Source organism: Aristolochia californica, unplaced genomic scaffold (assembly GCF_029961685.1).
Source record: "Aristolochia californica isolate CCGP_79_NKW_82.1479 unplaced genomic scaffold, dmAriCali1.0.hap1 SCAF_13, whole genome shotgun sequence".
In the NCBI taxonomy this organism is placed as follows: Eukaryota; Viridiplantae; Streptophyta; class Magnoliopsida; order Piperales; family Aristolochiaceae; genus Aristolochia; species Aristolochia californica.
This window is the reverse complement of record NW_027181804.1, coordinates 28106654-28130108: the sequence shown is the minus strand read 5'-3', so window position 1 is coordinate 28130108 and position 23455 is coordinate 28106654. Positions and strand designations below refer to the sequence as shown.

Below are 23455 nucleotides of genomic sequence, written 5' to 3'. Positions count from 1 at the left end.
AAATTCGAATGTTTGATCGGATGGGGGGGAACAAAAACGAGTAAGAAGAACAACTCAGGGGGAAACCCACCTTTTCTTCTCTTCGTGTTTGAGTAGAGGGGCAAAGGACGCCATAACTTCTCTTCTACAAAAACGAGGAGACAGAAATGATGAGTTCTGGTGGGGATTATCGACTCTCGAGGGTATTCACCGATCCTGCCAGGGCCGCGCCCGGCACCGGCCGCCGACTGCCGACGCGCCTCTTCATCATTCCTTCTTTCCTCTTTACCCACGTTTCACTTCAATCAAGATATATTTCAATTTCTGAACTCTCGAGCTTTCAAATCGTCGTCGATCCCAATGCAACTCACGAAGCTCCACCTTCTCACTCTCTCCAAATAACAACCCTTTATTGCCTCAGGACGTTCGACACGGTTGAGGATTCTGAAACACAGAGCCATCGATCTCCACTCCCAAAAAAAATATATTTATATATATTTATATAAGATTATTTAATTTTATACAATAAGCTTAGAAAAATTCAATTGAAAAATCTTTTACGTCTTATCCGGTATATCAACACAATATATAAGAAAATTTGGAGAATTCTATTTATTTATTTTAATAATTTAAAATTTAATTTTGTCATTTATTATATATACCAATTAAATATTAGATATTTTCATAAAAATATTTTGTCATTTAAAGTTTTTAGAGTATCCAATGATAAATTAAGTTCATATTAATTTTTTTTACAAAATTTAAAAAAATTAAAATAATAATTCTTCGATCTTTAAACAACATATGGACTTGTTTTTTTTTTTTTATATATATATAGGAGTTATTTTCTCTAAAGATTAAAGAGTCATATATTTTCATCAAATTTATGCATAAATTTATCTATAGATTATAAAAATTCTTGTAGAAATATAAAAAATTAAAAAAAATTGAAATCTTAAGTATATATTCTTATAAAACATGTAAAATAAAATATTAATTAATTAATAATTATTTTGTGGCTTGATTTCCGCCTTTTTTATTTGAAAAGTATATATTTTCTTAGGTTCGTTTGAAATTCGAGCAGGCGCGTCTTGTCCCGACCGGACCCAACGCCTCCGCTTTCCGCACCGCCTATCTATCTTATATATATATTACCGTCTCGTCTTCCTCCCTCCCCAGACCGCCCTTCCTGCGACAAGTTTCTTCCTTTCCTGTCGCCGTTGATCGAAAAGAAATACCCATTTTTTCGTTTTTCCTTTGAAAATGACGAAAAATTCAGGTACGGTGTTATCTCTCTCGCGCTGGGTCCTTGAGTTTTTTTTTTTTTTTTTTTTTTTTTCCCGTATAATCTGCGTTGATGAATTTCTCCTCTTTTCCTCTTTCTAATGGAGCAACAGATCACCGCTGGGTCTTTTTTAGTGCGATTATGTAATGGTTTTGGATTCGTATGAGTTTTATCTTATCTCTGTTTCAGGCTTTCAGCTCCAACTTTTTTTTTTTTTTCGTTTTGCTTTTTGTATTCTTATGTCTTTTCAATGCTTCGCGTAAATCAAGTCCGGTATCTGCTTGTATTTGAACTACCGATTTTACGAGCAGATCTGCGGTTTCTTACTGGTTTGGATTTGTGATTCTTTTCTCCGCATTTTCAATTTCAAATGGCTGTGTTCGTAAATTCTTTAAATTGCTCATCCTAGAAGCGTTAGAGTAACGCTAGTTTGCAGGACACTTGGCCTGGAGGCTGCAGGATAAAACCATTTGCCTTCCTTTGCAGGACGCCTTTTGGCAGATTAGTGGTCGAGACTGACTGCGGAGCGTCTGAAAAACAGAATCTTAGTTAAAAAGGAAGGTAAAGAGACTACTTTCTTTTCCTCCTTTTCTTTTTCTTTTTCTTTAGTTTTTTGGGTAAGGTGTAAAGTACCTTTCATGAATCCTTGAGAAAAGGGAAATAATTTCCTAGATTATTTTCAGAGTTGGGGTCTTCTACTCGGTTCAGAGCTTTGGTTTCTGATCAGAAAGTTTTCATTTTTAAATGCCCGAAAGGTCTTTCAAGTTTCAATCATGCCATAATCAAAAGAAGTTTACACGACTCATGATCGTCTTTAATCTCTATTTCTATAGCAATTATCAAATAGAATTCTATTCGATTGTCATCTTTGCCGTTGTTGTGATCAAACAATGAGGAAAATCGATGTACTGAACGAAGTTGACAAATCGTGTTTAGGAAAATCAAGATGCTGACAATGCGGCTTTCTTGTTGCCGACGGCAGAAGGAGATCACCTTCGATATCGACGATCAAGAGAGTATGCGATTCCTACTCAGCTTTCTTATCATGCTATTGTAGCGAATTGATTTTATCCTGCATTGGTGTCTGGGCTCAGAAACCCAAGAATAGAAGAAGATAGGACTGCCATGACCAATCTGTGAACCCACTAGGGAGAAGAATATTCAATCGATGGGGTAATGGGGACCATAGCTTATCTACTTTTAACTGTAGATACCCATAAGAAGAACTGGACATATGGGTATGGTTCCAGAAACGAGTTGTTGATCAGATGCTCCTTTCCATCAGCCCGTACTGTCGTCCCCATTTTTTTAGATTTCGGCACTCTGTGAACAAGAGTTCCAAATTGTCGAGCTCCGATCTCCATTCTTTTCTTTTTGTTTTTTTCCATTTGATAGGAGATGCCATACATATCCGATGAACGTGGAGCCCTCTGGTCACGATATCTTGTCGGTCATGATTGGACTGATTTCTCGCGTCTGTGCTTCCAGTTCTGCAGAACAGACGATCCTCATTAACGAAAAGGGTCTTCAGAGCTGGATGATTGATACAACTACACAGCGATTGAACTTAGAGAAGACAGCCTTAGCTCGTGAGTAGCTTCCCTGTTTGATACTTTTCCCCTGTCACCGGAACAACGTTCTGTTAAACCTGTTTTCTATTGACAAGGTCAAATCATAGCAGAGATTTTTCAATAAATTAAGAAAAGAGATGGCAGAGAAACACGTTCTTGTCTCCCCAATCAGCGCAGTGGATAAGATTAATTAATCAACTATCAACGAAAGCCCTGTTGTTAGAGCATCACCTTGTAAGAAGCAAATAGTGAAAAATAAAATAAAAAAATGAAAAGAGGCTTATGGATTCTTCCCCGCAGTGAGTAAGGACAATCAAAGTCGCTATCCAGATGACCTTTACTGAAACTCATGTGATTCTTCCCCTTACTTTTTTAATTCTCTGTTACGTTTCTTCCTCCGTGAGCTCAGATTGCCATGTGCACGATGCTGAAAGTTCTCCATAAATTATTTGTGTAGACTAACGTGTTCATATTAAAGAGGGTAACATGCAGAGCCGACTGTGTATTTTCATACTGTATCTTTTACCCGTTTGATTGGACAAATTCAAGATCTTCTTTTTAAAGTAGTTGGAAGAAGAAGAAACAGAGTTGAGGGTGATTTGATCGTGAATCTGCTGCTACCACTGTGACTTGATCATAATTTTACATTGCATGTTTCAGGGATAGTGACATACAATGGGCTGGAGAGTATAGAGAGCTGCATTCTCAGCCGTAGCTATTGCGACAATGAGAGCAGCGATAGGAGCGGAGGGAATGGATTCCCTTCCGATTCCATGGACGAAGATGCTTCGAGCTGCTCCTCCAGTAAAGACCCATTTGGATCTTTCTCCTCTCACTGGGTGATGAACCACAAACAAGAAGATGACTGGCAAGTTAGCAAAAACAGTCCGCAGAGGTTTCATGCCTACTGCAAAGACAAACAGACTTGCAACCCGCTGCTGTATCTGGATGAATACGATGTGGAGTCTATGAAAGAGAGGTTCGTGAAACTGTTGCTGGGTGAAGATCTATCGGGGGGGCGCAGGGGTCTCTCTACTGCCTTGTCTTTGTCTAATGCCATCACGAACCTTGCCGGTAAGAGAACAAGCGTTATTGTTCTTTTCTTTTTAAATAGCATTATGTGATTTTCAGAGGCAGGAATAGTTTGTCTTCTTCTCTCCCATCCCTGACATGATTTTTGCACAGACCAGGGTAGCTGGAACAGAAGTGAACTCTGTAATGTTTTGTTAGATCGCTCCAATTTTCTTGCCTTTATCCGTATCCGTTTACAATCCTTTGAAGATTTTGAGCCCTTTGACACTGGACTGACGATTACTATGTTTGAATTTTGATTGAAAGAAAAAGAAAAGAGAACTCTGATTCATTCAGTCTCGTAACAAATTGTTGCTGGGTTCTGCAGCGTCAGTGTTCGGTGAACTTTGGAAGCTGGAGCCGCTACCGAAGGAGAGGAAGCGTAAATGGCGGAGAGAGATGGACTGGTTGCTTTCCCCTACTAACTACATGGTGGAGCTGGTCCCTGCCAAGCAAGATGGAGCTAATGGCCGCACCTTAGAGGTTGGTCTCGACGTGAGATAATAACTGCTTTACCCTAATCCATCTATCATTTGTTTGACTGTTTCATGGTTGGATGCAGATCATGACTCCGAAGACTCGTTCCGATATACATATGAACCTTCCTGCACTGCAAAAGCTCGACGCCATGCTCATCGTAAGCGTTCCCTTGGGACTAAAAGTTTGACGAACAGAGGCAGAGGGACGTAGCAAGTTGGGCTAATTTGAAATCTTAATGCAGGAAACCCTGGATTCGATGGTGGACACGGAATTCTGGTACGCGGAAGGAGGTAGCAGAGCGGAAGGGCGGAGGCAGAACATCAAATGGTGGCTTCCCTCTCCCCGGCTACCTAGCTGTGGGCTTTCCTCCACGGAGAGGAAGAAGCTCGGGTATCGAGGAAAGTACGTCTATCAGGTCCTGAAAGCCTCCATCTCCATCAATCAGCACGTCTTACTGGAAATGCCTGTTCCTTCTCTCGTCTCCGACGCCCTCCCAAAGGTAACCTTTTCACTAAAACCCATCATATCCTCTGCTCGGCGCTTCCCTTCTTCTTCCCTAATTCTCATTACGATGCTTTCTGTGTTCTGCAGTCTGGTAGGGCAAACCTGGGCGAGCACCTCTACAAGGCGTTGTGCATGGAAATAGTTCCGGTAGAGGAAATCTTTCGTTCCATGGATTTCAAGACCGAGCACGCCACCCTGGAGATCGCAAACCGGTTGGAAGCTGCCATGTTTGCCTGGAAACAGAGGATTTCTCTTCAAAACTCCAGGAAATCCCCTGGTCGACATTCGTGGTCCTTCTCCAAGGATCCCGAGCTGGACACTGACAAGATGGAAACACTGGTGGAGAGAGCCGAGACGCTGCTACAGTTACTGAAATCAAAGTTCCCAAACCTGCCCCAGACGTTTCTCGACGTCATCAAAGTACAGTATAATAAGGTATACAGTTGGTGTCTTCTCCATCTCCTCTACTCTCGGTAAGCTCGACAACATTACATTTCCAGGCATGGGTGATTCATTCTTCCAATTCCTTGTGTTCGTAGGACGTCGGACATTCCATCTTGGAAGCCTACTCGAGAGTCTTGGGAAGCTTGGCATTCAGCATACTTTCCAGAATCAGCGACATCCTGCAAGAAGACGACTTGAACAAGCCTGATTCTCCCCTCTCTCGTTTCAAGTTCGACTCCTATTCACAGATGTATCTCCCCGGAATAACGGAAGCTCCGGTGAATCATCGGATCAGACACTCCCTGATCGAAGAGATGAACAAGGCAGAGGGGCGGGCTTACAACTCCAGGTTAAGCAGAACATCCGACGAGGAATTCTCGGACCAGGAGACGAGGACAAGCACGTCATCAGCAGCAACCCCGTCCAGGAGCAGGGTCTGGTGCTATGGCAGAGAAGCCTGCCGCAGTCTCTCCCCTTGGTCTTCCCCATGATTCATGCCTCCAGGCTGCTGTGGTGCGATGAGGGATCTCTTGCTTTGCGTAGCGTCTTCAATTTTGTATTTATGAACAGCATCAGAGCATATGTAATGGTTTTTGTTGTTTTAGATCATCTAATGATTTGCATCCCTCCATCGGATGAATGGAAAGGGTGGTGCTGTGCATCCCTCCTCTTGAACCTCTTTGTATTTTTATCAAGAAATAAATTTGCTGCATTTCCAACATCTAGATCATCGAATTCTCTCTCATTATTCTTTTTTTTATTTATTCAAATTAGCCCAATTGAATTATATGCTACTCGACAGTTGAGACTCAAAAATCAAGGTCTTTGCAAAAGAACCGACAAATGTATCTCAAGACACTCGATTTATGTGTCAAGTTATCTGGAAGTCTCAAGAACTCTAATCATGTACGAGTACAACACCAAACTTCAAATTTGAGGTACAAATGAATTTTTTAGAAATGTTTTTTTTTTCTAATGCATATCAATGTTTTAAACTTTCTAGAAACCCTTAGTATGATTTTTATAATGCTTAGAGCCTAATTTAGAAAACTAGTTAGGGCATGATTGATCATTATCAAGTAATGATCGATCATCCAAAGTGCAATTTGGCAAAAAACATAAAGAATGATGGATCAATCAAATGGATTAATCGATTAGACAAGACTAGGCCAGAATGAGCTATAAAGCATGATTGGCAGAAAATATAAATAATAATGGATCAATCAAATGGATTGATTAATTAAACAAGACTATGCCAGAATGAGTTATAAAGCACGATCAATCATTCCCGCTGGACTAATCGATCATACATGTATAGGCATTGAAAAATAATAAGGCATGATCGATCATAACCATATATTTATAGATTAGACAAAATTATACCAACGAGGGACATAAAACGTGATCGATCATACCCACATTATTAATCGATCATACTTAGTTTTGTACAACCAAAGCTTTACTGCATGATAAATTGATTAACTTTAAGTATTCCATAAGGCTTTATTTGTATCGATTGATCAATTGTCAATTAGCCTAAGACATGACAAAAATATAGTTGTTTTATATGCTTGATCAATTATATTTTTTCATTAATCGATTATTGAGTTGTCAACTTTTTGCAAACAGCCATATAACGACTAGTTTGACTTAGGAAACCTATAAATACCCTATCAAATGTGCCTTAGAGCATTTGTTGGGCAATTTTTTGCAAACCTATTGCATTCAAATAAGCTTTACTTGAAATTCCATCCAAACCCACTTTTGAGAGAAAAGAAACTAAAAAATGCAAACTTTATCATCTTTTAAAGAAATTTATCCTCGCATCATCTGACATCAAACTCCAAAATCATTGTCACGTGTAATTCAAAGTTAGAGCTTTGGATATCTCAAATGAGAAGGTTGTCTCTCCATCAAATTCAAGGGTGTAAGTTTTTTTTTCTTTTGTATTTGTGTTCTTTCACCTCATAGATTGATCTAGGAGCTTCATTTAGATAGAAGAGCATGCTAGAACTAGAATATAACCAATTAATCTCAGGGGATATTTTTATAAATCATGTATTTTAGCATACATGTAGCTTAAAAGATAGTCAAAATATCTTTAATGTAAATTCCAATTAATAGAGATAATTAGTGAAATTTCCAAGCAAGGGTTTTTTGGCAACGACTGCCAATAAGGGAACATCAACAAGAAAATATTTTGCGTTAAACTTGTGGTGTGTGCATGTTTTTGTTTTTTGCTTGCTTTAATTTTTAATTTGGTATACTAAATTTTAATTTGAAATAACCTAATTCACCCCCTCTGGAGAAGCCACCTAGGCCAACATCATATTCGGGATGGTTAATCATAAGGTCAATTTTTATTACATTGATATTGAGTTTTATTGACTTAGTTCAATCCAATTTGATTGGTCACTCCAATTAAACTTTCAGTTCAAGTTTAATAACATTGTAAGTATCAAAATTAAAAAATAAAATATGGGGTAAATTTGTAAATACTTGTGGGACCCCCACTTCTTAATTTACCTGAGCTACTCACCTTGTTCTTGTTTGAATTAGTTGGTTCAATTGATTTATTTAAATTTAAAATTTTAAAATAACAAGAATAATTGACCTAATGGGAGTTTTAGGTCCCTCTCAAACTAGTTCAAATAGTTAGGTTGGACTAATTTATTTATTTATCTTGTGGCACTCAAAGGTGGTCCCTATACCTCTCAACTTTATTGAAACCCTCATCTTTTTATCTTCCAATATTGTCTTGGCTTTGTTCAATAAGAGCAAATATGTACTACAACAAAATTATTGTCTCCCCTAACAATGGTTTCCATGTGCAGGTGTGGGCATTGATTGGGTTAAGTAGGAAACCCGGCCCGAACTGACCCAAAAATGATGCATGTGCAAGTTTGAGGCAGGACAAGTTTCACTAAACCCGACTCGAATCCAACCTGACCCAACCTAATTAACTTATATTTTATTTTTTAAATAAGATTTAAATTATATCTATTTAAAAATAAAAAGAGATAAGTTCTTTAGTTTTTTCAATATTTCTTTTGGAGAGATTGAGTTGATACCATGGTTGTCAGGCCGGGTTTTAAGTTTGGGTTTTCAAAAACCTGACCCATACCGACCCAATAGCTTTCTTGGTGCCCCTATGGTTTGCAAATTAATTAACATCCCATGCTATCAACATTTATTCACTATTTTTTATTTGAAACCCAAAATAAAGTGTAAATTTTTGTGTAAAAAATGATCTAATTCAAGATATCAAGTAGGTGAGATCCTCTAGACTATGTCACTTGTTATATTGTCACATACATAAATCTTTATATAATTTTGTGTACTATCCTTGACCCAAAAGTGGTTTGCTTGATTTAAAAGTTTTGTGGTTACATTAATGGCTATCGATAAATTACTATTTATATTGAGACAACAATGATTTTTCTTAGTGAAATCGAATATTGTATTAGCAACCTACTTGTAATGGTACGAACCACTTAATTGATATTAGATTGACGATTAGCTTGTATTAGTATAGACCTATATCGAAAGTGATCTTTTTCATTTTCTAATGTTTATAAAATTAATTTTAGAGTTTTTTTTTTTTTTTTTGCTAAACAAATTGTAACATTTTTTTAAGGGTTTTCTTATAAATTCTTTATTACTAGGTTAAGTTAAGTGGAAGTTTGCCATTGGGTATTGAACTATTGATTCAATTGTTAGTGGAACTTGAAATGGTAATTTAAAATTGATTATGAGTGTTTTATAATAAACCGAATATAATAATTGGTGTGCTCTCACTCAAAGATGTCATCCCTCATTCTTAGCTAAAAATTCACAAGGATAACCTAAACAAATACTTATTTCACAAAGATAACCTAAACAAATACTTATTTTACTTGAAAACATACCCTATAAGTGATAAGTAGTTTCACATCCCATATCGACATCCTCAAATCTAAGTAATTCTCGTGCACCAGAAGAAAGTATGACCTTTCCACCCGCCTCACCCCCCTCACCGATGAAGACACCGGAAACTCAACTCTATATATGTTTCAGGGTATATGAGGCCTATATCATATTTCAAATATGTATAAGCACCCTAAATCTCCTATGTATGAGTTGGTGACACGGAAGTATATCTGGTTGAGTCAACTCAACCGAGTTGCAATTGAACTCGTTGGGTCAATCCAAGTATGGTGGTAAAATTGTAATTTCAAAAGGTCTTTTCCCTCGTGAAAGATGCATTCAGCCGTGTGACAACCGAAACCTGGGAAAAGGATTCCGTTCGTTCCGTACTTATCTGGGCCCAACGTAACTAACTCTTTTCTAGACGACACGTGGCGTGATCGCTCACTCCTAGGTCGAGTTTACCGAGCGGAGGCACGTGTAACTCGAGAGTTTAATCGTTTTACTTCCACGTGTCTCTGAATCATTTGTCGATGGAGGAATCTTCCGACGGTCAAAAATAAAAAAAGAAAAACGTGTGGATTTTGAATCATTAGCGTGACGGTGACACCGATGGTACGGGAATTACCGAAATACCCACTCGAGTGACTCTAATTACGTTAAAGCAGCTGTGAGGACTAATTAAAATAATTAGTGAAGTGATTTAGAGTTAATCAACGTGGCAAAATGATGTTTAATGCTTTAATTGAATTATAAAGTAGGCCTTTTTCTGTATTTCTTTCTTCCGACGACGAAGACGAAGAACAATGACTTTGGTTCTGTGAATTGCAATAATGGGTTCTCGGAGTCGAGATCCCGGTTTTTTGTTCCGGCATTATGCCTGTCGAGTGCGTTGCGGATTCAGCTATTTATTATTTTCTCTTGGGTGGTTTTAATTTTGGGGGGGGGGTGGGGGGGTCGGGTCGAATAAGAGCGACAATGTTTCAGCTCCCGATATCTTCGGGGCAGGCGCAAATTCTGGTTATTTTGGAGTTGCTTTTTCTGCTTGCGTCTGGGTTTCTCCGAATTTAAGGTGGCTTATGATGATTTATCAAGATGGACTGAATGGCTGGTTTTTTTCCTTTTTATTTCTCGTTTGCTGAAAATATGTTTTTTTTTGGGAGAACCTGTAACAGCTGGGTTTTTGGTGGATATAATTCTTGTATGGTATGTTTTCTGTCGCCATTGCTGTGAGAGTTTAGTTGTGTATTGTGTTTTCCAGGTGGAAATTTACAAAATGGGAGTGGAATCAGAGAGAGCACTTCAATACTTTCTGCTAAAGAGATTCCAGCTGGGGAGAGAGCTTTTCTGGGTTTCTTGGAGAAGAACGAATCGTGATTGAATTTGTCAGATCTTTGGGGCAGTCGGCGGGGGATGGAGCTCCGAGGAGGTGGCATTCTCCCATCGGAAGGGAAGAACAATCAGGCGCCGGGTGTATGGATTCCAGTCACACCATCCAAGCCCGAGCAACCAAGTCGAAGAATTTATCGACTTCAATCTGATTCTACTTCGGGGGGAGGTCTCTGCAGCAGTTCTACTACCGATAACTCCGTAGCTTACTTCGGTGCCAGAGGTGTTACAAATCAGGTTCAAAATCTTAACAATTGGGGGGTCTGCAATTTGACCGTGAATACTTCATTTCCAGGCCTGAACGTCAGTCCTTGTGTTAACAATGGGGGAGCGGGCAATCTGTCTACCAATCACGAACTTTCTGGTCTTAGTGTCAGCTCACATCTTAATCATTCGGGAGCAGGAAATTGGCCTCCCAGAACCCAACTGTCTACTCTCAGTGTTATCTCTCCACACGATAACTACAGAAGAAGCAATCTGCCTTCCCAAACCCATCAACTTGATCTCAATATCAATACTCAGGCGCAAGTCACAAAGAATCCTACGGCAGAATGCAGCAAAATCCCTTGGAACCAGCTCGTGCAGATGGCAGTGGAAGGAAGGAGAAATGGATCAGTGAGTTCCTTCCCCATTTTAGGTGATCAGGTTGTTGGGACACAATCCAACATGGCAAACCCATTGTTGATAAACCACAGCTCCTCACATGCATCGCATATATGGAGTAATAACGGCAACTACACACAGCAGTTACCAATTGGTTAGCCTTTCTATCTCTGCACTTCATAGTCTCTGTTAAACACCGATTTCTTCAAATGTGATTTCAACAAATTTAGAGGTTCAGTTTCTTCCTGACACTGAGGTGCTTTGTGCCGTATGGTCCGTCTTTTGTCCAATTCATTCACATAAAAAAAGTACTTGGCGGGTTTTTTTTTTTTTTTTTTTTTTTTTCATGTGGTTTCTCAGAACTCAAATAGATGAGTTAAACTTCGCAGGATTTCATATTCCATTTCATGCAACATCTACAGCATCCAGTCAACAGACTTTTCGTTCTCACCAGACCTCACCAAAGCCTAATCTCGGTGCCTTGGAAAATGGAACCAATTCATTTCAGCTCATGCCTGGGGCACCAGATTCAGCCTCCTGGAGATCAAGAAACTGCCAATCTGTTGAATGCACCAATTTGTTTCTAGCTGGAAAATTGAATCCAACAAATTCTTCAGATAAAAGGAATGAGGACTGTCTTGCAAATAAGACTGGACAAACAAATCAATCATACCTGCTTATCGATCTTAGTAGTGAGAAGGATCGGTTGCACGCAGTGGAGCTACCATCATCTGCCACTGAATCCACTGTCCTGAAGGAAACTCTTGCAAGTCAGCCTAATGATTGCTTTAGAGATTTCTCACAGCCAGTAGAGCAATCTCCAAGCAGTCTCCAATCCACCACCACATTGAACGAAGCCAGGAATATTCAACAAGATCAGGGGTTTGACCTTAATCAGACACCACCACAAAAAGCTAAGAGAAAGAAACACAGGCCCAAGGTGGTCACAGAAGGGAAGCGCAAAAGGAATCTTACATCATTAACCCCTACAAAAGTCAAGACTCCCAAGCAAGCCAAAACACCCAGACCCATTACACCAAAGCAAGCCACTAGGGAGAAAAGGAAATATGTGCGCAAGACAAAAGGAATCCTTGTTGAAGATGTAAGAATGTTTGAAAAAGAGCATCTCATGACTAATTTAGATGTCAGACCGGATACAGCAGAACAAGCTACCCCTCCTGCAGATGGAAGAATAGGTGTTGAATCCTTGCCCTTGAGAGGGTGGCCAAAATCTTCTTGCAGGCGGGTTTTAAATTTTGATTTGGAAGCTGAAGGAGATACCATAAGATCTTCTAGTAGGAGAACCCCAAGCTTTGATTTAGAAGATCAGACAGGAAAAAACAGAGGTGGTGCTGGACCTATTAATGTAGGAGTGCAGTCCCAATCTCAAAATTCAAATTCTCAACCTCTTGGCCTGCAGTGTACTATTAATTTAAATTTCCCTACTGAAACTCAAAACTCACAATCTCAGCCACCATGCTCACATTCTCAGCGAGAAGATGATGAGAAAGATTCTGGCAGTCTTTATTCTGAACCATCCAGATCAAATCTTCTGTTTGGCAAATGGCAAGAAGTGACAGAAGTGATAGAAGTAATAGGGGAGAACCCTAGCAGATACGTTACAGGGAATTCCTTCGCTCAAGTGGATGGCTATACATCACAGCCACAAACTCACAAGCCGTTGGCACCACTACCAAGAACAAAGGTACCCAAGGAGAATATGAAGGCCCTTGCAAGGAACAAAAACCAGAAAAATGTGCCTCCATTTGTGCACATGGATCAAACAGACTACACTCTTCTTCACACTCCTGATTCTTCTCGTAACAACCTTGTGGACTCACTTCTTCCAGGACTCAGAAGTGGCCTTCAGTCAGTAGCTAGAACTGAAATAAATTTAAATTTACCTGTAGGTTCAGCTGATGTGGATATTATCAGTAATGGTTCTAAGAGGGGATATATTGAAACCATCACTAGTCCTGATCCACACTGTGTGAATTCGAACAGTGCTACTTACCATGAGCTAATTCGAGAAGATAATGCTCAATTTCCTGATAGTTGTAAGAAACAGAGGGCTGAAGTGATGCATAGTGAAGCATTGTCAATTACTCCTTCTAAAGTGAAAGTCGTAAATCATTGTGGCAGCTTCAGATTAGAAGTCAGTAACGAAAGAAGGCGACAGCAAACTCAATCCAACTTCTTGGAGGAGAACTATGTTCCAGATAGCAATGACAGTAACTTTTTATGTGAGGGATACTTGCAGTCAATGCCTTTGGATTTTAAATTTTCAGCACACAATGCTTCGAGGAGAGAACTTTCCTCCATGTTGACACATGAAGAAATTCAACTACTTGATAGACTACCTGATATGAGTGGAATTGAGGGTTCAAATCCAGTAGAAAAGAACATGAAGGAAAACAATAAGGCACTTGATTTGATTTGCAATTTGTGCTCGATGGCAGCCGTCACCGAGGATAGGCAGTTTCCACCACCCTGTGAACATGAGGTAAATATTGGAGACCAGGCAAATTTAAACTGTGCAAATTTAAAAACGAAGAAATCTGAGTCAGAAATAGGGAAGCACAAAAAAAAACGCCCTGCAAATGTTGTGGAGTTGGTGTCCTCTTCTAGTACCAATAATTTAGCTCCCAAAGGACATAAAGCTAGATCTGATTATACCCAAACTTTCCCAGAGGATAGAGGCAATCTATGGAACAAATGTGATACAGCTATGAAACACTCAAACAGGTGCAATACGGTTCCCATCCATTTTGTTAATAATCTACAAAACACAAGTTCCACGTTGTCTCCAGTTGTTGCATCTCCTAAGGGACCCATTGGGGAGGTTGTTCAAAGACTGAAATGTTTCAACATTGATGGTGGTGGGGAGAAATTCATGCCAGAACCACACACTGCACTGGTCCCTTATACTCTTGGTGGGCATATTGTCCCTTATGATGGTGATCCTGCTAAGAAACGCCGAAAGCCTCGCCCTAAGGTGTATTTGGATGCAGAGACAAACAGGGTATGGAAGCTCCTCATGTGGAAGGAAGGGAGTGAAAATACAGGCCCAGAGAAAGCAAAGCAGTGGGAAGAAGAGAGGCAAGTCTTTGTGGGAAGAGCAAATTCATTTATTGCTCGCATGCATCTTGTGCAAGGTAACTGCAATAACATTAGTAAAAATGAGTATTCTTTTGCCAAAATGTGCTTTAAATTGGGTGTCAGTTCTGGCATTCTCCTTTTTCTTGAATGATGGATGCTTTTATTTAAAGGAAAAAAAATGAAACACACAAAGATTACATAGAAGAGCCATGATCCTGCAGAACAAGATCTTGGAGATGACATCTTAGCAAGTTTATCAGCTATGGTCCAGTAAGATGTGAAAGTTATTTTAGCTCCAAGAAGCCGCAAAACTAAGCATAGTACTTCTTCCACTTCTTCTTTTATAAAATATATTGGTCATAAAGAAAATTGGAATATGTGGTTTAACTTCCTATAAGAATTTTTAGTTAGGAAATTATATTCTTATTTTTGGAGAACTAGAAAAAAAAAAAACCAAGAACTATAAGTGATTGCTCAAACTCACTTCTTGATTAACTGAAGGAAGAAGGCAAAAACTGGATACATTTAGTTTATTATCCAGTCAAAGCTTTTAAGGAAGAGTTCATGTTATTATTTTTTCTCAAGCTAAGAAATCAAGAAGGGAACTAGCAAACAGTCAGTGAACCAGTTTCTTCTTCTTCTTCTGTGTGGCACAGCCTAAAGAGTATTCCAGGACTTTAAAGCATCTTCCCATGAAGTGATTTTATTCTTAAACATTTATTGTATTCGACATGTTAGACAGTTTCTTAAATAAAACTAAAATAATTTCAGGTGACAGACGCTTCTCGCCATGGAAGGGATCTGTTGTGGACTCAGTTATCGGTGTGTTTCTTACTCAAAATGTTTCTGACCATCTATCAAGGTATAAAATTCTAACTTTTCTTCTATCCTGAAGAAAAACCCCTCAAGTTCTGAGAAATAGGAAAAACGGAACTACTACTTTTTTATTATGGTTTTTTTTATTTTGTTTCTTTGCAGCTCTGCCTTCATGGCTCTTGCTGCTAAATTTCCTTTTCACTCACAAGCAAGCAGCCACCATAGTTCAGAAGGGATACGCAAACCTCCGGAGGAATCAAAACTCTCTCTTTTAGGTGTTGACAAATGGCAGGGGGAAGTTCTAAACCATGCGGCTTGCAACCAAAGTTTTACAACAGTAAATGAAGCTGGAACTGCAGAAGAAAAGGAAGTGGCAAGTAGCATTGGGCCATTTGGAAGCAACATTTGGCATGGTACAGCTGACGGTGCAAATGGTAAGCAGGTATTGGTACGTGACAATGGGCCGCCATTGCATGCAGAATTATCCCAAGACAGAACAGATATACCAAGACTACTGGAAGACATTGTTTCATCTCAGAACTCTGTTTCACCTCAAAATTCCACTAATTCAGGCCCTCAAATAATAGATCAAATTGGTTCAATCTTTGATTATAACTCAGAAGTGGTGAATTCTATGACACTGTTTCAGGACAAAGTGTTCAATGGCTCTAGTACGTTCATGGAGCTCTTACAACTGGAAGGACCTCAAATAATCCAGGAACTATACTGTTATGAAGATGGGTTTGAGTCATCAAATGCCACTACTGGTATGGAATCTGAGAAGAGAAGATTAGAGTTTAATGGTGGTCTGGACAGTCCATGTCCATCCATTTACCAAATGAATGTTCCTCAGACACAAAGAAAAAGAGAGTTCACTTTGCCAACAAACTCCGTTGTGGCATCAGAAGAAGTGGACCATGTGGAGATTTCTACATATGAAAGCACATCTTCTTTGACTTCTGCAATCTCTGAGACCAGTCGTGCTCAGGGTAAGGAGAAAGCATCATGGCTTGCAATGGAGAACATGGCTGACTCTATGGTTCCACCGTTATCATGTTCTCAAAATGCCTCTGTTGGTGATTCTCCTTTTGTAAAGGAACCAGTTCACTCCATGCTTGTGTCAGATCATAGGAGCCTTTCAGACACGTTACAATCAAAGAGGAACAGCGGAGTACTGCAAGTGCAATCAAACTCGTCTTGTTGTAATAATTTAGGAGAGAAATCTGATGTTAGAGACCAATCTGACTTAGGGGATAACAATAAACCTGATAAGTTGAAGCAGGCTGAATCAAATACAAAGGATGCTAGGTGTGGTTATGAGCAAGGTTTCAAAGAAGCAACTGGAGAAACCATAAGGAAGGAAAAGAAGAGGGTTGAGACAAGGAAGGCTTTTGATTGGGATAGTTTAAGAAGGCAGGTCTGCTCCAATGGTGCAAAAAAGCAAAGAAGACCTGAGACACTGGACTCCCTGGATTACGAAGCACTTAGAAGTGCTGATGTACATGAGATCTCTAACGCCATCAAAGAGCGGGGAATGAACAACATGCTTGCAGAAAGAATTAAGGTATCTTTTGACGTTTGTTGTCATTTTCCCTTCAACTATTATAACTTTTTGAGATCTTCATAATTGGCAAAGCTATATTTCATGGAACCAATGAGGAACTTTTTGACCGATCAAGTAATGTAGCAGGACCTAGCACATACACCTTTTGATAAGAATGGTACCATGGTCTTAAAATGAAAATAATTTTTCAGTCCCAAGTTAATATGTCTGTTAACCATATTATTACTAAAAAGATCTTCTGTTGAAAAGGATATATGGAACATTTTCAGAGGAGTTTCAAGTTCATTTAGCATGAAATTTCTGTAAAAGAGTTAGTAACTTAAAATACCAATACCATACATTTTCAGGATTTTCTCAACAGGCTTCTTCGTGAACATGGAAGCGTAGATCTTGAATGGTTAAGAGATGTCCCACCAGATAAAGCGAAGTAAGTTCATGTGTGCATTTGCATTCAACAACAAATTAAAAGATAGCCAATGTATCATATTAGTCAGCAAAAACAATTGTTTCCTCAAGTCAACTGATTTTTTCATGTTCTGTAGTTTCTGTATTATGTCTCTATAGCAATAACTCTTGCACAAACTATTTCAGCATTGCTGAAGATCAACTGTGGGATACTAAATTTATTTTGCACCTTTTCCAGAGATTACTTGTTAAGTATAAGGGGATTGGGGCTGAAAAGTGTTGAATGTGTGCGCCTTTTGACACTTCATCATGTTGCTTTCCCAGTAAGATTTATGTTGCAGAAATATTTATTAAAAATTATTTTTTAAAAGGTCTGTAAATAAGTAATCTGGCTTTTTATTTATTTCTATATCCAATAAGGTTGACACAAATGTTGGTCGCATATGCGTGAGACTGGGATGGGTTCCCCTTCAACCACTACCAGAATCTCTCCAGTTGCACCTTTTGGAAATGTAAGTATTTTATCATAACAGATTGACTAGTCAAGGTTATTTTCACTACCATTCTAATCTACTATGTCGTTTTGCAAGGTACCCTGTATTAGAGTCCATCCAAAAGTACCTCTGGCCACGGCTGTGTAAACTTGATCAAAGGACATTGTAAGCACAGAGAACCTGCATGGAAGTTCTTCATATTTGTTGAATGTTTGCATATATTACACATCTACAACTTTTTTTGCCCTTCTTCAAAGCCTTGTCCCAACTATATTGAGTTTGACTACATGAGTCCTCCATTCTTTCCTACTGAATTGGAAAGGAATCAGCTCTTATGGCTGCTCCTGGTTACCTGATGGAACCCTCCTTGTTGGGATTGGCAATTAAATATCACTGATATAATTATACATTTGATTTTTAGAATGCTAGAGGGAAACTTAGGTAATCCTCTGGAAACCAAATCAGTTAAAATCTTTGATCGTCTTCTGATATCGTGAATAACTACAGGTATGAGCTGCATTATCAAATGATCACATTTGGAAAGGTACTTTCTTTTACTTAAATCTGTATATGAAGAGTTACTGTTGTATTTTCTGGAAGTAGTCATCAATTATGTAAACCCTAATGTGGCTTAAAAATGCAAATCCATGATCAGGTCTTCTGTACGAAAAGCAAACCTAATTGCAATGCATGTCCAATGAGAGCAGAATGCAAGCATTTTGCAAGTGCATTTGCCAGGTTTGTCTATCCAAATTCTTATGGAATGTAATATCTGAAAAATAGGTGATTTGGGGAGAAAATAGAAGAGAAAATGGATTTCTGGAAGAGGGGCAACTTTTATGCCTTGGAATCCGACCCATAAAGGCCCTTCCTGCTTCTTTATAATCAGGGTTTAAGTTAAAATTTACTAAAGGACCTCAATACTCAAAATTACATATCTCCTAAAATACATGTCTAAATTGAATGAAAAATTAACTAGAGATAAAATAAGACATTCTATATCTAATGGCTATACTATAATAGAAAAATGTAATATTGAAAATATAAGAAATGACCAAAATACCCTGAACTTGTATTTTAACAATATCCACTATATGCACCATAGGAGGTTGGTCCACATACATGTTGCTTCAAAGACTGCTTATGACATTCATATATAAGTGCAAGCTAGTATAATCTAAAGCATCCATCCTTTTCTCAAAAAAATAATAAAAAAAGCTAGTATAATCTATTGAGTAGTCCAATGGCTAAAGGAGACTAATGTTGTTTTTTCTAGAGCTAATATATCTAATTTAATGCAACAAATTTTCAATGTGAGAAAGAGTGGAAATTTTTGCATGGACATACTAGAAAGTGTTATCGTATATAAGGGACAAAATTGTAAATATCTATTTTTCTAAGGGTATTAATGTAATTTCTGTTTTAAATCTCTATACCTATGTATCGAACAGAAAATCGAAGAGTTCCTTCGATTCTTCATTTTAGGAAAATAAACATGGATTTTGGAAACATTGTCATGGTATCAGAGTTAGGCACGCCACTGCCCGCGTTCGTATCCCGTGAGAAACGGCTCCAGAATGGGCGAGGTGGGTGTCAGAGCGGTTCCGTCCACTCTTGTTAGAGTTTGTGGTCTGAGTTAGGTACTTGGCTTTCCGCACCTTAAACGGTTCAATTCTTCGTTTTCGGAAAATAAACATGGATTTCGAAAACATTGTCAGAAAGTACATTTTTTCCACCTTTTGGTTGCAACATAATGCTTAATTGCCTCTGGAAGCATGTCCCTGCATTATCTTACTTTTCCGCTTACATCTAATCTTTCGGTCCAGTGAATAATCTGATTTTGTGAGTTCCTATTTGTGAATATTACGAATGAAAATTTTCTGACTCCAAAATTTTTTTGCAGTGCGAGGCTTGCTCTGCCAGGTCCAGAGGAAAAAGGCTTGGTGACATCAGCTGTTCCTCTATGCACTGATCGAGGACACAAAGTTGTTATCAATCCAATACCGCTGCCTCAACTCAAGATGGCCCCGTACCCACAGGTAGATGCTAGAGTTACCAGATGTGAACCAATCATTGAAGAGCCAGCTTCACCAGAAGCACAAGGTTTAGATGGTTCAGAGATTGCTATTGAGGATGCTTTCTGGGAGGATGAGTCAGACGAAATTCCCGTTATTAAGCTTAATTTTGAGGAATTTTCACAGAATGTACAGAATTATATGCATGAAAACATGTCCCTCCAAGAAGGGGATATGTCAAAAGCTCTAGTAGCTTTAACTCCAGAAGCTGCATCTATACCAGTGCCAAAGCTAAAGAATGTGAGCCGGCTGCGTACAGAACACCAAGTGTGAGTTTTACTAGCTTTCAATGTCAAGTTAATATTCTTTTTTTTTTTCATTGAAGCCAAGCTTGGTTGTTTACTGATGTTGAAAGATGTGGAATGCTCAAAGTTTTTTTAAAATTCAGATAAAACCGAAGGAAAAACTCTTTAAATCTGATTTCTATTACCGAAGTTATAGAGTATGTAGTTAGTCACAAGATAAGATATTTACATGTCCATTATACATCGAGGTCAATTTTATTCTTGGTTTCCAACTTTAATATTTGAGAGTATGGTTCATTCTATATTATATATATGTATATGTATGTATATAAATTGATAGACAAATTCATTGTATAACAAGGTCATTTGATTCCTGGCCGCATTGTCAATTCAACAATCAATTGGATTTGTATAGTTAGTTGCAGGATTGATAAACTCCTCACAAGGTTTCTGTTCCTTGCTGCAGCTATGAACTTCCAGATTCACATGAATTACTAAAGGGGGTGAGATGCGGCCATTTCATAGAATCCTATCTTCACAACTAAAACTTTTTGCCTTTTGATTTTTTTTTTTAATCTGAATTTGACAGTTGGACCTAAGAGAGCCAGATGATCCATGTCCATACCTTCTTGCCATTTGGACACCAGGTGAGCAAATAATGAGTCATCTTGATGAGTTAAGTTTGCATACCTACTCATCTCATTATCAGAGCTGCTCACTTCTATGAAAAATATTGAATATTAGGTGAAACTGCTGAATCTGTACTACCTCCTGAGATGTTCTGCAACTTTCGGGAGTCTGGTGATTTATGTGACAAGAAGACATGCTTTGCATGCAACAGCATAAGGGAAGCACATACCCAGATAGTGAGGGGCACATTACTGGTGAGTATGAGTCAAAATTTGCCTATTTTATGATGCCAATTACAAAAACAGTAAATATAAGACACTTTTAAAGATTCATCTGATGTTAAAAATATTTACATGTACAGATGCCCTGCCGAACTGCAATGAGAGGAAGCTTTCCACTTAATGGTACCTATTTCCAAGTTAATGAGGTAAGTCAATTGGTAACCAATTGATATTAAGTAAACAATGTCAATTTATTGGGCTAATGCTGCTGATCTGAGGACTACTGGTTGACTTTATAACAGGTATTTGCTGATCATGATTCTAGCCTTCAACCCATTGATGTACCAAGAGCATTGCTGTGGAATCTACCGAGAAGAACTGTCTATTTCGGATCATCAGTGACTACAATATTTAGAGGTGAGATTATGATCAGGATATGACTTAAGGCCCAGAAAGAAGTTTGTTAATTTTTTCCTGAGTGTTATGGCTGTTTTTCTTCATTCAGGTTTAACAACAGAGGAGATCCAACTGTGCTTTTGGAGAGGTATGGAATTGAAATTTTTGAATGCTTTTAGAGAAATTCATAAATTCTACAACAGATGCTTGAGATTAAAAATATGCATACCCTGCTCTGATGTACATATACAGATATGTCTATACATCGATGTAATTATGTAAATTGCCCCCTATGATTAGGTCTTGCATTTAGATTGATGGACAAAGGATATGACTAGGAATTATTTCTTAGATGAGAACTTGTCTATCCAATTGCAACCTGTGTCCTTCTAATGGGTCAGGATTCAGCAAAAGCAAACGTCACTTTCCTTTTTAGCTCAAGTCTTAAGGCAATTTTTTCCCCTAGGCTATAACTTGGCATTTTGAGAAGGCAAACTTTAGAGCAAGCATTCTCCTTGTAAGCTCAATCAAGAGTACGGATGGCAATAGGAGGATTTAAACAAGGAAGCTTCCTGACCCATAAAGAGGGAACCAGGATGCCATCCCACCCCACAGGGCAGGGATGGGGTAGGCTGGCAAACACCACCACTGTTCAGGGGAGGGACAGGCCACAGGTGCCTTGTCATCTGCAACAGAAGATATACATGGTGGGAAAGAGAAGCCCTCTGTCCATTTATATCTCCTCTTTGCGATAGAGAGGAGAAGAAATGGAGGGAGGGCCTTCTCCTCCCTCCTCTCCTATTTGGAACAAAAAAAAAAACAAAGGAGGGAACCTTTCCCCTCTAGCCACCTTTATCTCTGCAGAGACAAACAAGGAGAGGGCGTCTCCTCTTCTTTCTTTTTTTTTTTCGTTTTCTCTGTATGCCACAACAGAGAGTTGAGGGAGCTCTCTGGTAAAAAAGAAAAAGAAAAAATCATCCCCACCTGATCTGCAATGGGGATGGGGAAATGGGTTAAGCAGTGGGGTCGGGATTGGGTTTCTTGAAACCAGACCCCCATCCGACCTGTGCCATCCTAACTATGATTGTCCTAAAAATACAAAGGAAAATAACTGAGGTTTTGTGGAAGAATTATGATACTCTTTTTTGGTGCACCTAAATAAAAGATGACTATTTTTGGTTTAGAGCAATTGTGTAGAAAAACTTTTTTCTGTGTCCTGTTTTTGTGTATATATCAAATTTGTGTATAGAGTAAATTTGTGTATATAGCAAATTTGTGTCCTATCTCATATTTGACTGAATTTTGTTATGCAGGGTTTGTTTGTGTGAGGGGGTTTGACCGGGAAAAAAGAGTACCTCGACCTCTAATGGCCAGGTTGCATTTACTAGCAAGTAAGCTGGTGAAAGAACCTAAAGGGCCCAAGTCAGTTACAGGCAGAGCAGGTGAACCATTGGAGACAGATAAAAAATAATTGATTGCTGACCAACACAGCTACTGTACGTTTATGGCACGCTTCTAACATCATTTGAGGGGGAGTCCCTCCTGCTCTGGACAGATACAACCTTCCTAATTCAAAAGATTTAAAATCGTGAGAACCCATGTCAAAAAGGGTCTGTAAATTGTACATGATTCAACAGCATCATTAACTTCTTTGCAGGATCAAATTTGAGCAATTCTTCTAAAGGACAAATCAAGATGTCTACTCTAGGTACTTTAGGCATTGAAGCTGTTAAATTTAGTTTTCTATCCGAGTATAAGTTTTGGCACCTGGGAAAGTTCTCACTTGTTAGTTAGAGAGATTCGTCGAATTTAGGGAATAATGATACTTCATTTGGCTGTTTTTCAATCTGTCTGCTGTAAGGAATAATGTCTGTAGTCCTTCAACACTAAGAGCAAGGTAGTTCTTCCAGTTTGCAGCAGCTTATTTTCTGTAAATGTCTGCATTGCTCTCATTCATACACAGATAATTTATAAATTTCTTTTTATCTGATTTTATTTCATGTGCCAAATACTGTGATAGATTTTTTATTTTCTTTCTTCTACTTGTCCGAAAGATTGCAGTGATTAGTGACATTTACTCATTTTTTTCTTTTAATCATACATGTCATTGGAATTATATCCAAACTATTCCATTTTATGGGTTGAGATTTGCAGAAACAGAAACTGGTGTTGGTCCTGTAAATAAATAGCAGTCACCCACCTCATGTCAACTATCCAACTAAAGTCTCTTACTTTTTTCTATCATTTCTTTTAACATCTATGTCCATGTTACCCTTAA

At 38.6% G+C, this 23455-nt stretch overlaps 2 protein-coding genes across 6 annotated transcripts; both read left to right on the top strand.

Annotated features, from left to right (window-relative positions):
* The first annotated feature begins 1170 nt into the window (after nt 1-1170).
* On the top strand, nt 1171-6055 carry LOC137948904 (rop guanine nucleotide exchange factor 14-like). Of its 2 annotated transcripts, XM_068795116.1 has the most exons (9): nt 1171-1258; nt 1751-1825; nt 2201-2280; nt 3496-3909; nt 4235-4389; nt 4469-4543; nt 4628-4885; nt 4978-5325; nt 5430-6055. In XM_068795116.1, exons 3-9 carry the CDS (start codon nt 2211-2213, stop codon nt 5823-5825), a joined length of 1716 nt encoding a protein of 571 aa, XP_068651217.1. In that variant the 5' UTR covers nt 1171-1258; nt 1751-1825; nt 2201-2210; the 3' UTR covers nt 5826-6055. The 2 variants fall into 2 exon arrangements, with proteins under 2 accessions (XP_068651217.1, XP_068651218.1); XM_068795117.1 differs by lacking the exons at nt 1171-1258; nt 1751-1825 and adding an exon at nt 2753-2853 and having other exon boundaries at nt 2206-2280.
* Nucleotides 6056-10207: 4152 nt separating this feature from the next.
* LOC137949049 (transcriptional activator DEMETER-like) lies at nt 10208-23152 on the top strand. Of its 4 annotated transcripts, XM_068795308.1 has the most exons (19): nt 10208-10312; nt 10502-11386; nt 11622-14387; nt 15103-15193; nt 15310-16711; nt 17059-17138; nt 17355-17439; nt 17537-17628; nt 17707-17775; nt 18118-18154; nt 18266-18348; nt 19514-19954; nt 20397-20433; nt 20520-20577; nt 20675-20814; nt 20922-20987; nt 21084-21198; nt 21287-21325; nt 22491-23152. In XM_068795308.1, exons 2-19 carry the CDS (start codon nt 10654-10656, stop codon nt 22646-22648), a joined length of 6492 nt encoding a protein of 2163 aa, XP_068651409.1. In that variant the 5' UTR covers nt 10208-10312; nt 10502-10653; the 3' UTR covers nt 22649-23152. The 4 variants fall into 4 exon arrangements, with proteins under 4 accessions (XP_068651409.1, XP_068651410.1, XP_068651408.1 ...); XM_068795309.1 differs by having other exon boundaries at nt 10208-11386; nt 11655-14387; XM_068795307.1 differs by having other exon boundaries at nt 10208-11386.
* Nucleotides 23153-23455: the final 303 nt, after the last annotated feature.

Bases quoted from the DNA above. Each gene is read 5' to 3' on its own strand.
- LOC137949049 (XM_068795308.1), top strand. From the start codon at position 10,654: ATGGAGCTCCGAGGAGGTGGCATTCTCCCATCGGAAGGGAAGAACAAT. The intron at 19,955-20,396 runs GTGAGTTTTACT...TCCTTGCTGCAG, and splicing joins CTGCGTACAGAACACCAAGT to CTATGAACTTCCAGATTCAC. The intron at 21,326-22,490 runs GTATGGAATTGA...TTTGTTATGCAG, and splicing joins CCAACTGTGCTTTTGGAGAG to GGTTTGTTTGTGTGAGGGGG.
- LOC137948904 (XM_068795116.1), top strand. From the start codon at position 2,211: ATGCTGACAATGCGGCTTTCTTGTTGCCGACGGCAGAAGGAGATCACC. The intron at 4,390-4,468 runs GTTGGTCTCGAC...GGTTGGATGCAG, and splicing joins CTAATGGCCGCACCTTAGAG to ATCATGACTCCGAAGACTCG. The intron at 5,326-5,429 runs GTATACAGTTGG...TTGTGTTCGTAG, and splicing joins TCAAAGTACAGTATAATAAG to GACGTCGGACATTCCATCTT.